The sequence below is a fragment of the Neomonachus schauinslandi genome, chromosome 3, assembly GCF_002201575.2.
Source record: "Neomonachus schauinslandi chromosome 3, ASM220157v2, whole genome shotgun sequence".
Taxonomy (NCBI): Eukaryota; Metazoa; Chordata; class Mammalia; order Carnivora; family Phocidae; genus Neomonachus; species Neomonachus schauinslandi.
The window spans coordinates 143,137,699-143,151,533 of record NC_058405.1 but is presented as its reverse complement, the minus strand read 5'-3'; the positions used below and the strand labels follow the sequence as shown (position 1 = coordinate 143,151,533).

Below are 13,835 nucleotides of genomic sequence, written 5' to 3'. Positions count from 1 at the left end.
CTCATGGCTAAAGATCTTGGATAGAAAATCTCTTTAGGCTAGAATTATTGAGGTTCTTACTTTAGTTTTCCAGTCAATTTGAGGATGTAAAAAAGAGTTTTATGGAGGATACCAATTTTGTTTTGTTTTGTTTTTCAAATAAGAATTGCCCTTTTCAGCTGATTTTTTTTCTTTTTGCTCAGTGAATAGAATAAGAATTAAATAAAGACCTTCTTATGCTTTTGCCATACAAATGGTTGCTTACCTAAGTCTCTTGATACAGCAGGTTGTTCAAATCAAAATATTTGGTCTGCCTTGGGCAGCTGAGAATCAGACTATTTTTTAATAGGAAAAACAGTAAGATTGTGGAGTAAAGTATGCTAAAATGAAGAATTATTTGCAGTAATAGAAAAATGATAATTTATTATGTACTAAGCCCTTTATGTATTTTTATTTATCTTCAGAACAGTCTTGTAAGTATGTTCTATTATTAATTCCAATGTGTTAATGATGAAAATGAGGTTTAATAAGTTCAAGAAACTTTGCACAGTAACTGATGGAATTAGAATTTGAACTTGGGCCATCTGACCTTAGTTCCTTGCTGCTCGAAGTGTGGTCTCCGGACCAGCAACACTGGCATCACAGGGGAGCTTACTAAGTATGAAAATCTTGGGCCCCATCCCAGACCTACTGAATGAGAATCTGCAATTTTAACAGTATCTCCAGGTTATTTCTATCTTTATTGAAATTTGAGAAGTACTGCTGTAGTCCTTATTCACTACCTATAATACCTGAAATAGAACTTCCTTTTAATTTATTATTTTACATGTAGACACTCTTGGCATTGTTAATATGAAATATTAGTGAACTTGATTGTGGTTATTAGAAACATTGGTAATGTCTGCTTTGTCCAACTTTGAGTGCAGAACCTTGTCTGTTGTGATTGTTGCACTTGGTAGAGATTACTTGGAAATATATTTTTAAGAGATCCCATTTGCCCCCCAAATTTCCATTTTTTTCACTGCTTAAATCACATATGTTTTAAAAGGCTGTGTTCTGATGTGTCGTCAGAGAAGAAGACGAAAAATAGCCCTTTGAATTCTGTGTGTAAAACTTCCATTTGTTGATCACCAGGGGCGTGCCAGACTGTGTATGTTACCTCCAGAAATACCCGCAGATTTGGATAGATATTTGTGTCACCATTAGACATGGAAATTTTAAGTTTAAGGTTTGTTATGAAAACATGACAGACATATTCTAGGTGGCCACTGTTGTGCTTTTTATGATCAGAGAATTATGTCCATATAAACATCATCTGATGACAAAATTTTATACTTTTTTTATGATCAGAGAATTATGTCCATATAGCATCACAGGATAAAATGTTAGACTTTTGGAAAATGCTTTTGAGATCTGACTTTGCGGTCTCACTAAGTTGTTAGAATAATAGAAATGATGACCCTGGCAATATGCGCATGCGACCATTTTCTGTTTTAAATTTCACAGCGCTGGGATATGAAGCTCCGTCATCTTGGACTGAATAAAAGTGATTCTAGCCATAGCGATTCCACTCAGAGTCAGAAGTCTGGCCGGAACTCCAGCCCCCGGCAAGCACGCAACTAAATCCTGAAATGCAGAAAGAACATCAGTGGACTTCCTATTAAGACTTGCGTTGCTGGACCAGCAAAGGAAAATTGCACTATTGCACGCCATATTCTATTTTTTTACCACAAAAATCATGTGGTAACTGATATTACTTCTATTTTCTCTCTTGTTTTCTGTTTTTCTCTTCCCTCCCCCCACCTCCTTTTTTTGTGGTCTGAGTGCAGATCCTTAAATATATGCATTCTGTTTCACTAATCCTGGGAAAACTGTTCTTTGCAATAATAATAAATTAAACATGTTGATACCAGGGCCTCTTTGCTGGAGTAAATGTTAATTTGCTGTTCTGCACCCAGATTGGAAATGCAATATTGGATGCAAAGAGAGTTTTCTGGTATCCACAGAAAGCTAGATATGCCGTAAAACATAGTCTGCTCATCTAATTACCATTGCCTCATTTTCACATGCCTTTTGGGCATTCTCTTCATGCTTAAAAGTTCTGAATGTTTATAAAGGTAAAATGGCAGTTTGAAATCAAATGCCACACAGGCAAAGCAATCAAGCACCAGGAAGCATTTATGAGGAAACGACACACAAGATTAATTATTTGCAAGATTGGCAGGAAGCAAAATAAATAGTGGTAGGAGCTGGGGAAAGAACATTTCGCCTGATTGAGAAGCACCACTGAAACCAGTGGCTGTTGGGGTGTAAACAGTAGCATTTTTCTTTGGGCAATACATTTGATTTGTTTATGAATATATTAATCAGCATTAGGGAAGTAAATTATAACTAGACATCTGCTGTTATCAGTGTGGCTCTGTTAAATTTGCTTCCCTTTAAATAAACCCATTGGTGTAAGTCTTTTTTTCCCCATCTTTTAAAATAAATCTTGACTTGCTGCATTGACCAGGGAAAGAAAGTATGTATGCATGTGCACCGGGGTGTTATTTTTAAAAGATACATAGCTCTATAAATTGCTATAGTTTGCAGGATGGTAAAATGTGTGAGGGTGTGCGTGTGTGTGTGTGTGTGTGCACTCACACCCAAGCTGTACTGAATTACAGGCCTGTACTTTATCATTTGGATTTATGCTGTTTAATGCTCAGTAAAATATGCCTAATAAAAGGAATTCTGGTTGTCAGGAGAGAGGTTTTTCTGACTTTTGAACCAAATGCACAATCTCACTAGCCAAGCTGCAGTATCCCCAGGGACCTTGGGGAAAAACGGATACTTTTCCTTCCTTCTTTCCTCCAGAGGGGTTCTTCCCTTCAATTTACATATTTGATATGAGCAGAATCAAATTTCTAAGCTATGGTATGCTGAAAATAAAACATTTATGAAGGAAAATGGTGCTGTGCTTCCTTCTACAAGGGCAATCGTGCCAGAATGAAATTCATTCTGGAACAAACATTTCCCCAGTAGTAAATAATTCCTCTAAATTCTCCCTTCTGAAGGTAAAAGAACATCCTGACTTTCCAGCTGATGCCCAAGCCCTTACAGTTTCTGGAATTCCAGAAGAGTTCCCACCTTTGCCTCCGTGAAGACTGCATGCTCTTTTGAGCTGCCCGATGGTTGTTATTGGATAATTTGGCCACATGCCCTTTGGGCTTTATTCTCAAATGGCTAGAGCAGGTGCATCTCTTTCTAGATGCTGCTGTCATAGCCTTAAAAAGGTGAGTTTGGGTGTCACAGGGTAGTTGTGAAGTGGTACAAGGGAAGAACTGCACCTTGGGATCTCTCATCATGATGTTGATGCCTCAACTTGAGCTTCAAGGATTGAAGACTGGAAAGTTGTGCTTCTTCATTGTCCTGTTTCTCTCATGCGTTTTTCATGTTCACTATGGGCAGAAGGGCAAGAATGGACTGTAGGAGATTGAAAAGAATCGGTTTCTCAAATCCACAAAATGTCATCATCTCTTCCAAAGCATAGTAAAGAAGACATTTTTTGAGAGAGCGAGAGAGTGAGAATGGGGGAGGGGCAAAGGGAGCGGGAGAGAGAGAATCTTAAGCAGGCTCCAGGCCCAGTGCGGACCTGGACACGGGGATCGATCTCACGCCCCTGAGATCACGACCTGAGCCAAAATCAAGAGTCGGTCGCTTAACCAACTGAGCCTCCCGGGTGCCCCACCCCCAATAGTAAGAGGAGTCTTATGAAATATTTTGATGTACAATGAAAGACCCAGATGGGTCCAGCCCATGCACTATTTTTTCAGGGCTGGGAGGTAGCGGTGGTCAGGTGGTAGCATTTAGTTTCTGTGTAGAGATGTGACACAGTTTATGCTCAGAACATATACAGTTGTAAACAAAAGAGCGCTCCATTTTTGGATTCAGCTGTGATCTTTGCCACCTTCCCTTTAGTGGTCTCTACAGGCAAGGCTTAATTTTGCTTATCTGTGGGGTTCTGTCAGTTAAAATTTCCAATGGCACAATGTCCATGAATAAAATGCTTTTGGTATTTCAGTTTGATAGTTGCAATATCTTCATTAATAAATTATGTGCAGGCCTCTTTTGGGAGATAACATGATTTTCATCATGATGGTCGTGTTTCTAATCAGACTGCAAAATCACTTCTACTCTGCAGTTGCCATAATACAAATGCATCTTATTAGTGCCTCTGTCCAGGCTTTTCTGACAGGTAGTAACTTTCAAAGCCACTAAAAATTTAATATATATGCACCCTTGTTGGGTAACCTTGAGACATACAGAGTTAATTTAAAATTTCTTTGAAAAATTTTGTTCACCTTCAGGATTTTAATTTCCCCAGCCAAGTAACACCACCAAAATATTAGGTGTGTGCTGAATAGACTAGCACAAATTAAAATAACAGCAAATTTGGATTTTCTTCACAGATATGTGAGTATTTACTGTGTCACACATAGAGTGTAATCTGATTCGGTTCCATATGTTGCACTGAGCATTTGGGGCTGGGGTGGGACAAATCCGTGGCTTTCCACATCTGTTCTGTATTAAGAAGGCAAATACAAAAATTACAGTCACTGTGAGTAAATACCACTACTTATTGCCTTCTGTAAGAAATTACTTGCTATTATTTTTTCAACAAGTAAAATGACAAGTATTTCAAGATTGGTGTTTATTCAGACTGTAAGCTTTAATATTTAAAAAATATAAGCATTCAAGAAGATGGTAAAAATGAGATAGAGCAGAGATTTCTAATACTGTTCCGGAAATCCAACTGATAGAATTTTTGAACATGGTTCCCAGCTGTATTAATAAGAAAAAATGGTATAGTCAGACCTTTCTTTAGTTATCTCTTCGGGTGATAATATCTAACGGTGGCTAGAGCTTTATAGAAAACACCTGTATTGTATTACCTCATGTAATCCTTGAAAGTCTGTGAAGTAAGGATTATTTCCATTTTACAAATGCAGAAATCAAGGCCTTAGAACTCAGAGTTTTGTAAGTAGCAGAGCTGGGCCTCAGACTCTCTTATTTTTATTTCCCAAGTTATATGTTTTCCACTATTGCAAATGCTGATAAAAAGATCAGTGCATCCTGACATTGTAAAAAAGCATAAGGTCAGGCATGGAGTAGGCTACTAATGTTTTTTCTTAAACTGAGGTCTCCCGACTGCATGCCAGAAATCATATATAATATAGTTCCAATTCTGATCCCAAGTACTGTCGTTTTTGCTTTTCAGTTTTCCTTGCCTACAAAATTAAAGTTTCAATGGAATGATTCTTATAGAGGATGAGCAGGTAAATGAACAATTAAAGTGATTCTTTTGGTATTAATAGTTTGGCTTGTTTTGGCATTAATAGTTTAGAGATACGTGATTCTCAGTAGAAAAAAAAATGGTATTTTCCCTCTAAGTTTCTGTTTTCCCTTGAATTTGGAGAGAAGTGTGGAGTTAATGGTATTTAACAAGGTCGGGAAGAAAGTTGAAATTCAAAGTTGATTGTTGACTGGTTACCACAAATAAAACCAGATTGGCTACTTCCCACTGGAAAGTCTTGTTTCTCATTCTCAGATCTTCCTACCACCAGCGTCTTCCACAGCCAAGAAAGAAAACCTAATTCTTCCTGCTTTTCTTTCATTAAACATTTTTATTATGACAGGGATTCAACAGTTGAAAGACAACTAAAGCTGGGTTTTTTTTTGGGGGGGTGGATAAAGTGCAACCGTTATTTGTTGTTTCTACTTTGAATGGCGGGTGTTGAGAACACGAGGAGCTATAAAGAAGGAAAAGACGTGCTCAGGGAAGCTTGTCCAGTCCAAAAGGAAAGGATATGTGGACTGTGGAGGCTAAATCATAAATGAAAGCAAATGTAGAAAAGAACTTCCCACTAATCTCAAGGCTGTGGAGGGGAATGACAGCTCTTGGTAGCATAGCGGTGCTGGGGCTGCCCTTCCAAACAGCACCCCTCCGCACACACTTAACATCATGAAATGGGATTGAATGGGCTTGTAGTGTTGGGTCTTAGGAAAATTGGGGGTATCAGCAAGGGTAGGTTGGGGTGACACATGAAGCTTAGGATAGCTCTGAGATGGTAAATAGTCTGTGAAGCAGAGAACAAAGTATTTCTTGTCTATACTGGATGGCAAATAAAGCTAATAACGTTGATGTGGTTCAGTCTAATTTTATTCCTACATTATTTTGGTGACTCTGGTGTGTGGGGGGGGAATCAGGGCTTCTCTGAGATAGGATCCCTATATAGTATTAAGAAGAGAATTTGAGGTAAATACTTATGACTTAACTGGACAAAAGAATAGATGGATATAAACAAAATCTCTACTGCAGAACTCTTTCCCTGTGACTTATAATTCAAGTATATATCAAAGCTTTAAAAAGAAGCATGGAGCTCAGAAATATTATACCCACAGAGATTGCATTGTCCTGTCTGTGCACATTTATCTCTTTCCTCTTGTTAATTCTCCCCTATTCTGCTTCTCGTATTGCTCTGCTCATTAAATTAAATACAGGCCTGTAGGAAGTATATGCAGAATTGCTAGAAAATCAAGCACGAAATAAACAGAAGAGATTGACATTCTTTAAGCCCATTGATCAATATCCATGAAGCTCATCTGAATTTCTTTCAAGTGACTAGTTCAGGCAGTCTTGTCTTTAGCTTCTCTTATATACCCAATACCAATGGTCTGAAACTAGAGGTGCCAGCACTCCTTCCTTAGAAACATTCGATCATTCAAAATGGCCCCCTTATCACACCTTGAAAAGAGCTTTGAAGTTAGGGCACCTGGATCCAAATTCTTGCTTTGCAACTTACTGGCTATTTAGCCTGCTCTCCAAGTTCTAAGATCAGGTGAGTGGAGCTGGGCAGAGCCTGTTGACCAGTGCCTGGAGCATGGTAAGTGTTTAATAAATATCAGAATTATTCCACATTTTACTCTTGAATTCTCTCTGTAAGGTCCACAGTTCTCAAACAGGGCTCTACTGAGTGCTTAACCAGCTGAGAAGAAAAAGTGGCTTCCAAGAGATCTTACACCCTGCCCTGCTCTCGCTCCACCACCTTTAAGATGCCAAACTCAAAAAATTCCCTTCATTCATTTGCAAATTGAAGAATGAAATCCTCTTTCTTTTCTTCTTCTTCCTAAGCAGATGTGCTTAGACAGTAGCATGGTCAGGAGACAAGATGAACACTCATTCAATTAAGAAAGATACGATTCTGGAAAAACCACATAATACTCAATTCTACAAATACTTCTATAACTGATAAATATTTGTTTTCTTCCAAATAGGATTTATTTTAGAAATAAAAAAAACCAAGATGCTTCTCTAATCACTTTTAAATACAGAGGATGGTAAACTAATGGGAAGCTTAACATCTTTATGTTGGTTATCTCTATGGAGATGCCAACTTCCAGATTGATTCACTTAATCTTCCAGCTTTGGAAGTTGGTTTTTATGCTTTGCTGTTATTCATTGTAAATAATAGATTATTTCACATAGAGGAACAAAACAAGTAAACCAATGTTTTTCTTAATGTTATTGGTAAAATCTTGGTCCCCAAGAACGGTTATTGTTCATTGTTTAGGTGAGCAAGAAGACATCTCTTGCAAAGATATGTGTTCTCAATGTGAGCTGAATTTTGTCAGAGGAGCTTCTTGGTGTTTTTCATTTCCTAGAAAGTTCCAGAAGTACTAAAATTATATCGAGACGAAGTGTTTATGTTTCAAAAGAGCAGGTTCTGCATTCCAGACTACACACTGAGGGTTCTCAAAACAGAGGTGGCTTTAACTGAAATTTGGGAAATAAGGATAACTCCTAAGGACTTGGACCAGTACATATTGGAAAAATAGAAGAGAACCTATCAGCCAGCTGAAAAAGGAAACAACCTGATTCCGGGGATTGGCACGCCTTTCTGTACAGGGTTGCATAGTAAATACTTAAGGCTTTGTGGGCCATAGAGCCTCTGCTGCAAGCTCTGCCCTTGAGGCTTACCAGCAGGCGTTGACAATACATACATGAATGAACATGGCGGTGTTCCAATAAAACTTTATTTACAAAAACAGGAGGTAGGCTGGATTTGGTCTTTGGGCTGTAGTTTGCCTACTTTGTGGGTCATCTAATCAAATGTTCACTAACTAGTTTGAATGATTTTATTATTTTTTAGACTTAATGAAATAGTTTTAGTGGCATAGAGAATTAACTACTGAGAAAGGTTAGGCTTGTGCTTAAATAGGACTTTGCCTAGCATTTTGCCATTAGAGCATGAATCTATCGGGTAGAACATTGTTCTCTTCAGGAATAAAATGCAATATAAATAAAATGATATATTGGGAAATATATCAAATATATCAGTTAAGTAACTAGGGCTGAAAGAGGCCTTAGAAGTTGCAGGAGAATACGTGGTACCTGGCCTAGGGAATAAGGGAGTGAAAGAAGCCAGGAAAGGGAGATGTAAGTCGCCCCCTTTAAGCAATTATTCACAGGACTCATTTGACCACCCAGTAATATTTTGTTGTTTTCCTGCAAAGGCGCATTCTTTAGGATGATCCAGCAGGGAAAATCCACACATAATACAAGATGGTAGAACCTACAAAAGAAATAAGAACAAAAGTAATTCTTTTAAAAGTCCCTCAAACTGCTGGTCTCATTTCTCTCTCACCTCCCCTCCCATTCATTCTAGTTTGGTGTATTGAAATGTGTTCCTACTGCTAATTATCCCCTCTTTTTAAAGCTGGCATGCCTATAGTAATGAAAAACTATAAATATGGTTTGTAGTTGTCATTTTAAAAAATGTTATTTACTCTTTGCTGTTTCCTTAACGTTTCCATTTAAGTTGCTAAAAATAAAAAAAGAAAGAAAGGAAAGGAAAGGAAAAAGAAAAAGGAAAAAAAAAGATACTAGGAAGTGTTGCCCATGCATTAAAAACTCTGTTGTGTGTTTAACCCATTCACCATAAGCTTGATTTACAACTGCTTTCCCTGCCTGATGAATCCCACATGCCCCATAATTTAAACATCTTAATGTGCCTCTCACTGGAGTCTCTTTTTATTTGAATGTAAATTGATTCTGAAACTGCTCCCAGTCAGAAGTTTGTGTTTGAAATACTGTAGCTTAGAGTCGAATATGTTCAATCTGCAAGGTATAGGAATGAATTTCAATTGCCGGCATAATTAACCTACCTTGGGTTAATTTAACCATAAAATATACACTCCAGCTGACTGTTGAACCTGCCATAAATAAATAAATGACAGAGATCCTGAGCCATTCAACAAATGGACTGCTGTTTGTTCGTATAAATACAAAAGAAACTTGAGTTCCTTTCTGGATTTGTGCAGTTTCTTCTTTTTTTTTTTTGAGGACTTTTGGGGATTTTCAGTAGAAGGCAGACATGATTCTTGTAGCATTCTAGACCTGAGAGCAAGCCCACTAATTCTTATCTAGTCCAGGTAAAACCCAAATATAATCTATGTAAGACAGTGGCTTATCTATCATCTATCTCATTCAAAAAGAGTATTCTGGAAGGCATTTAATGATCTCCTTTTGTAGATAATTCTGGAATTTAATAATAATTCCTGCTATTGGCAAGTTCCACCACAGGTTTTAGCACAAGAAAATGTCAAATTACATGAAATATTTAGTGACAATTATAAATGTTATACTTTTTTAAAAGTACTTGTTCAATACCTTACATTTACATAGCCAGATCTGTAAGTATTTTGGACTTAGACTGGATATTCTCTTAATAAGTCTTGGTAACATTTCAAGTCCTACTGTTCTCCTTCAAGCTCAGGAAGGAATGTGTTCGCTTCAAATATGCCTGGGTTCAGCTGTTAGCCGTCTTTGGAGACAAACCACAGACCCTTGACCTGATCCCCTTCTCAGAGCCATAGCCTGGAGAGTGGGAAAACGTCTTGTGTGATGAGGCCAACAACTAAACAACAACAACAACAACAACAACAAAACACGGATAAATGAGGCAGTGGGCGCACAAATGTATCCAAAGATAGGCTTGAGCCTAGAAAATGTCTGGAGTTCCACCGAGAAGGCTAATACCCTGGCCCTAGTCTAGTGTCAAACAGTCAGAAGCCGTGTTGAAGCAGAGATCTGCCTCCAAAACACAGAGGACGGTGATTTTGACCCAGGGAACCAACCTCTTGGACAACTGCTTTTTTTTTTGTCTCAGGAAATTAATTAGGTTGTGGTCTTAAAAATTCCTGAGGCTTGGAGCAGATAGAAGGGACATAACAATTGTTTTCTCTGCACCAGGAATTGTGCTATACTGTAAATTTCTTCTTTCCTTAGAAAGGGAAGGAAAACAAGCCTGCTTTAATAACATGCAAACGTAAGTTGTAAAATAGTTCTTTGCATTGCTCTGGCGTTGTTTATCTCAAGGACACTTGGACACTCCTCATTCAAGGGCAAGTTTTTACTGAGTGCTACTGTGCGTTCTTGCATGGTGCCTGCCCTGCTGTAACTTACAGTGTGATGCGGGAAGCAGACAAGGCAAGTGACATACTGTGAGAAGTGCTAAGAAGGATAAATATGATGCAATGATATTGGGGGTGGAGGTAGAGAGGGAGCTGGCAGGGAGCAGGTGACTACCTGCTGAACAAGGGGAGTCATCGAAGTAGAATCTCTGTGAAGCTGATGAGACTAAGCTTTGGTGTCCTTCACTTGTTCCGGCCTCTTCCAAGTTCCTGAGGCATCCCATGATCATGTGTTTTGTGATGTTTGCAAATTTAAGATTTTAAAAAATTATTTTTCCATAAAAAAGATTCCCCCAAATTGTGTAAATTTTAGGGCTCAAAAAGTCTGAGTTCTGGCTTGGTGGTTGGGGAAGATTTCTCTGTGGAAGAAATATTTTAATTGATTCCAACAGGATAAGAAGGACCCTGCCATGATTGATGTGGGGATAGTGGTCCAGGTAGGTTGCAGGACCATTTGAAAATTCTGAAGCTGGAAATTGTCTTGCCAGCTGGAGGACCTGTGGAAGGAGGAGAATGGGGAATGGAGAGAGGTGGGAGATAAGGTTGGAGATGTTAGCAGGGGCAAACATGGAGGGCCATGGTGGCCATATTATGTAGTTTGGTTTATGTCAATGTGATATGTAAAACCACTAGCATGTTTGAAGCAGGAAAATAACATTATCAGATTTATGTTTTTTAAAAAGATGATTCAGGGGCACCTGAGTGGCTAAGTCGGTTAAGCTCCAACTCTTGGTTTCAGCTCAGGTCATGATCTCAGGGTTGTGAGATCGAGCCCTGTGTGGGGCTCTGTGCGTAGCACAGAGTCTGCTTGAGATTCTTTCTCCTCCTCTCCCCCTGCCCCTGCTATCCTTCTGCTCCTTCCCCCGCTCGCACACATGCTCTCGCTCTGTCTAAAATAAATAAATAAACAAATAAATTCTTTTTTGTTTTAAGATTTTATTTATTTATTTGAGACAGAGAGAATGAGAGACAGAGAGCATGAGCGGGAGGAGGGTCAGAGGGAGAAGCAGACTCCCTGCCGAGCGGGGAGCCCGATGCGGGACTCGATCCCGGGACTCCAGGATCACGACCTGAGCCGAAGGCAGTCTCTTATCCAACTGAGCCACCCAGGCGCCCCAACAAACAAATAAAATCTTCAAAGATGACTCAGATTTTATAAGAACGTTTGATATGAGGTTGGAGACATGCTTAGAGAAAGGAGGCTGTTGCAATATTCCAGGTGAAAGATATGGTGGTTTGGATTAGGGTAGTTATGGAGGGAAGTAGACAGGCTTAAGAGGCACATCAGATTTTGGACTCATAGGACTACCTGATGGGTTGGACGTACAGAGCTGGAAAGAGACAAGAGTGAAAGGTGACAATCCACGAGCGGATTCTGACTTGAGCCACTGGGTGGATGGTAGTGTTACTTACTAGGACGAGGAGGGCCTAGGAAGAGGGAAAAATTGGGTGGATGGGTCGTGGGGAAATAAGAGTTCTGATTTGGTTGCATTAAGTTTGAGATACTTATTACTCAACAGGAAGATACTGAATAGGTGGTAAGATACATAGTCTGGAACTTAGAAGAAAGCTATAGGTACAAATTTAGGCGTCACCAACATATATATGATAAATAGCATATTTCCAAACTATGTAAGGTTCCTATTTCTGCTTTTTTTTTTAGCGGTTTTTCATTCCATAATTTAATTAAATGAGGCAGGACAGAAATGCTCAGTTGAAGAGTTACTTTATGTGGAACCACAGGATTCTTATAAAAAGATGTTGGAGTCTGGAGTACAGCTAGAAGGTTGCAATAATCACAAAAAGTTGTATTAGGAATATTTCGAAAGGCATTTATTATTATTATAATGGGTATGGATTTGTAAGTGTAAATATGTCAATGTTGACATCTCTTTGAAGGTGATATACAAGCAGGATTATGGAGTTAGACGTGATTTGGCATTATTTAATCCCACTCGAGTGTGCAGGAATGAATTGGGTATGTGAAATATGTACACCGTCTTAATAAATCAGACTTTAACTTTGTTATCAGAGTAAGTTTACATTTCTTAGTGGCCTGTGAGAAACAATTATGTGACTACCAGTGAATCATTCCAATCAATGAACAGACCAGGCTTTTAAAGCATACGTGAAATGTGGCCAACATTGTGTTTGCCTGTGGATTAGGACCTTGACTTTAGGAGGTTTCAGTTAGGCGATGTTTTCCCAGAGTTAAATACACATTTTTGCAAATAAGCAAGGAATAGGAATATTGGCTAATCTGGCTGAAAAGTTCCAAATGTCAACTATAATTAAACACAACGTGAGGGTTTAGGATCCTGACAAAACCATATTTGTACATGGTGTCAGTAACATTAGAGACAATTTCAAAGAGCTGTGAGACAGAGATACTGTACTAGAAGGGCAAAGTAATTAGTTAGGCTGGTCTTTAAAAATTCTTACCTTTTCCTTATGGAATATAGATTAGTATACATAATCAGTACTTGCAAATGCAATGAAAGTTGTGTTATTCTTAAATAATTTCATTCTTTCATTTGTTCAGCTTTCAAAAAATACACAGGTATTGAGGTAACTTTGGAATTCAGGAAGGAGATTATTAGGCTACAAAGTAAGATTTGTAGGGATGACCTCTGTTAACTATGAAATGTGAAGAATGCCAGAGTCAACTCAACATTCGACTCCATAAGAAATTTTCCACGAGCGGATTCTGTATGAATGAGTTTCTTATTACAGACCCCTTTCTTGAGATTCTTCTCTGTTTTTGATGAGAGTTGGGGACCTAGAAGTTTTTGTATCATATCTTTGTGGGGTTTCTGTCCTCTACTACCCTCATACATTTAATTCCTGAAATACTTATTTTGAAGCTTAGCAGTATTTGAATGAAAATCTAGTCTAGAAAAAATAAAGATAGGCGTGAGGAAGGTAGCAGAAAGGAATAAGCACAAGAGACAAGCCGACATGAGTGCTTTCCAGGAGAAAATCATACTTTTTCGGTTGCTTGACATTAGAGTGTTAAACCCTAAAGAAGGACACATTAATGATAAGATAAAAACATTTTAGAGAAAAGTAGGCTAAGAGGCAAAGACTGTGCTAGGATTATAATGGAACAATTGAAGAGACCTTGCTGATGCTGGAAAGAAGAGCAATGCGGTTGCAAATTCTGCTCCTTGTAAACTTTTTGGTAGGTAAAGGAAACAGGGCAGGTCGAACAGTCACCCTAAGCTGTTTGCTTGTGAAATCTGCCTCCAACGCAAACTTTCTGGAGTCACCAGCTAATAGCGATGTCCAAAGTCAAACCTAAATCGTTAAGAAGTGTTAACACGTGGGAGGTGCACGGTGCC

The 13,835-nt window shown here is 38.6% G+C and overlaps 1 protein-coding gene across 1 annotated transcript in view; it reads left to right on the top strand.

Annotated features, from left to right (window-relative positions):
* Positions 1-2,917, top strand: part of FRZB (frizzled related protein) — a 32,471-nt gene extending 29,554 nt beyond the window's left edge. Inside the window, exon 6 of the mRNA XM_021703362.1 lies at positions 1,486-2,917. Coding sequence (XP_021559037.1) covers positions 1,486-1,602 — 117 coding nt within the window. The 3' untranslated portion in view covers positions 1,603-2,917. The remainder of the gene's footprint in view (positions 1-1,485) is intronic.
* Positions 2,918-13,835: the final 10,918 nt, after the last annotated feature.